The sequence below is a fragment of the Camelina sativa genome, chromosome 5 (assembly GCF_000633955.1).
Source record: "Camelina sativa cultivar DH55 chromosome 5, Cs, whole genome shotgun sequence".
NCBI lineage: Eukaryota > Viridiplantae > Streptophyta > Magnoliopsida > Brassicales > Brassicaceae > Camelina > Camelina sativa.
This window is the reverse complement of record NC_025689.1, coordinates 7,348,485-7,349,782: the sequence shown is the minus strand read 5'-3', so window position 1 is coordinate 7,349,782 and position 1,298 is coordinate 7,348,485. Positions and strand designations below refer to the sequence as shown.

Here is a 1,298-nt window from a genome sequence, read left to right as displayed (position 1 = left end):
TTTTTTTTTTCAGTTGTTATTCCGAGGTGTTTGCTTCCATACCCTTCTTCTTTCCGAGCTGAAATAGACGCGATTAAGCTCCGCTGCCCATTCGTTTGGCCGGGAACCGAGGGTAGAAAGGATCGTCCGCGGAAGTCAGCATCTAGCCGAAGACCAAGGGGTACTATTTCCCTCTTTTTTTTTTTTGGTTGTACATAGATATGTTGCGAGCTTTGTTTTGATATTGTCCCCATTATATTTTTTTTTATTTTAGCTGAGACTATGGGGAAACTGAATTTGAACGTTCCTAATGCATCCGCTCGCTATCGCCAAGCTCCAGAGCCGTCGTCTCGGTCGGCTCCCCGTCAGGATGTTCGTCGAGGTTCCGATCCCCCAGCTGCAGGATCGTCCAAAAAGGTCCCCTCTTCCCCTCGTCGAGCTGTGGACGATCCTTCGCGGACGCGTCAAAGGTCTCCCCCGCCTAACCGCCATACTGGCCCTGAAGAGACGCTCCCAAGGAGGAAGGTGGACGGGACTCCTGGTCGCATTGCCGACCCTCCACAAAGGTCACAGAAAAGGAAAGATGGCCCTGAACAAGAGCCATCTGTCTCGCTAAAGAAGTCGAAGTCGGTCGACTTCAGCTGGGATTTTGCCCATTCATCTGGAGCTCGTCCCTTTCCATCTGACTCGCAGTCTTGTGCCGAGTTGTTTCGAAAGATCCATTATGGTGAAGGTCGTCTTTCTTCTGTTGAAAGGATGAAAGAGTCCGATGCTGTCACTGAAGTTGCTCAAGCGTCTTTTGAGGTTCGTTAGTTAAATCAATTCGCTTCGCAGATCTTCCTTAAGTGTATTTTAATCCTTTTCTTCTCTTCTTTTTTTTTTTAAAAAAGTTTATTGCGCGTATTAACCGCATGGCTACCCGCTACGAACGTCGTGTTCGAGACCTGGAACGTTCAGGGGCGTCGAATGAGAGGATTGAGCGCCTCGAGGCTCAATTGGGGGAGGCAGTTCGGTCCAACCAGAGGCTTAGCGACCTTGTGGCCAAGCTCGAACATCACCGGAGTGGGCTTATCAAAGAACGGGATTCTCTTTCGACGAAGCTTAAGGAGTCCGAAGCTTCCTGCAATGGTCTGAAGCTAACCCTTAGCTCGGAGACGAGAAGGCTCAGGGATCGGCGTGATGAATATGGGCACCATGAGCGAATCAATGCCTTTCACGAGGTGGCCGGTCGTGTGCAGAGGCTCCTAGCGAAGCATAAAAGCCACGCCGAAGCGGTTGAAGCATCGCGGGAGAAACTCCTCGAATACAACCAAGCTGTT

General features: G+C 50.4%; 1 protein-coding gene across 1 annotated transcript in view; it reads left to right on the top strand.

The window, feature by feature from the left end:
* LOC104788977 overlaps window positions 698-1,298 on the top strand; it is a 2,269-nt gene continuing 1,668 nt past the window's right edge. Inside the window, exons 1-2 of the mRNA XM_010514733.1 lie at window positions 698-783; window positions 870-1,295. Of these exons, the coding sequence (XP_010513035.1) occupies window positions 736-783; window positions 870-1,295 (474 nt within the window). The 5' untranslated portion in view covers window positions 698-735. The remainder of the gene's footprint in view (window positions 784-869; window positions 1,296-1,298) is intronic.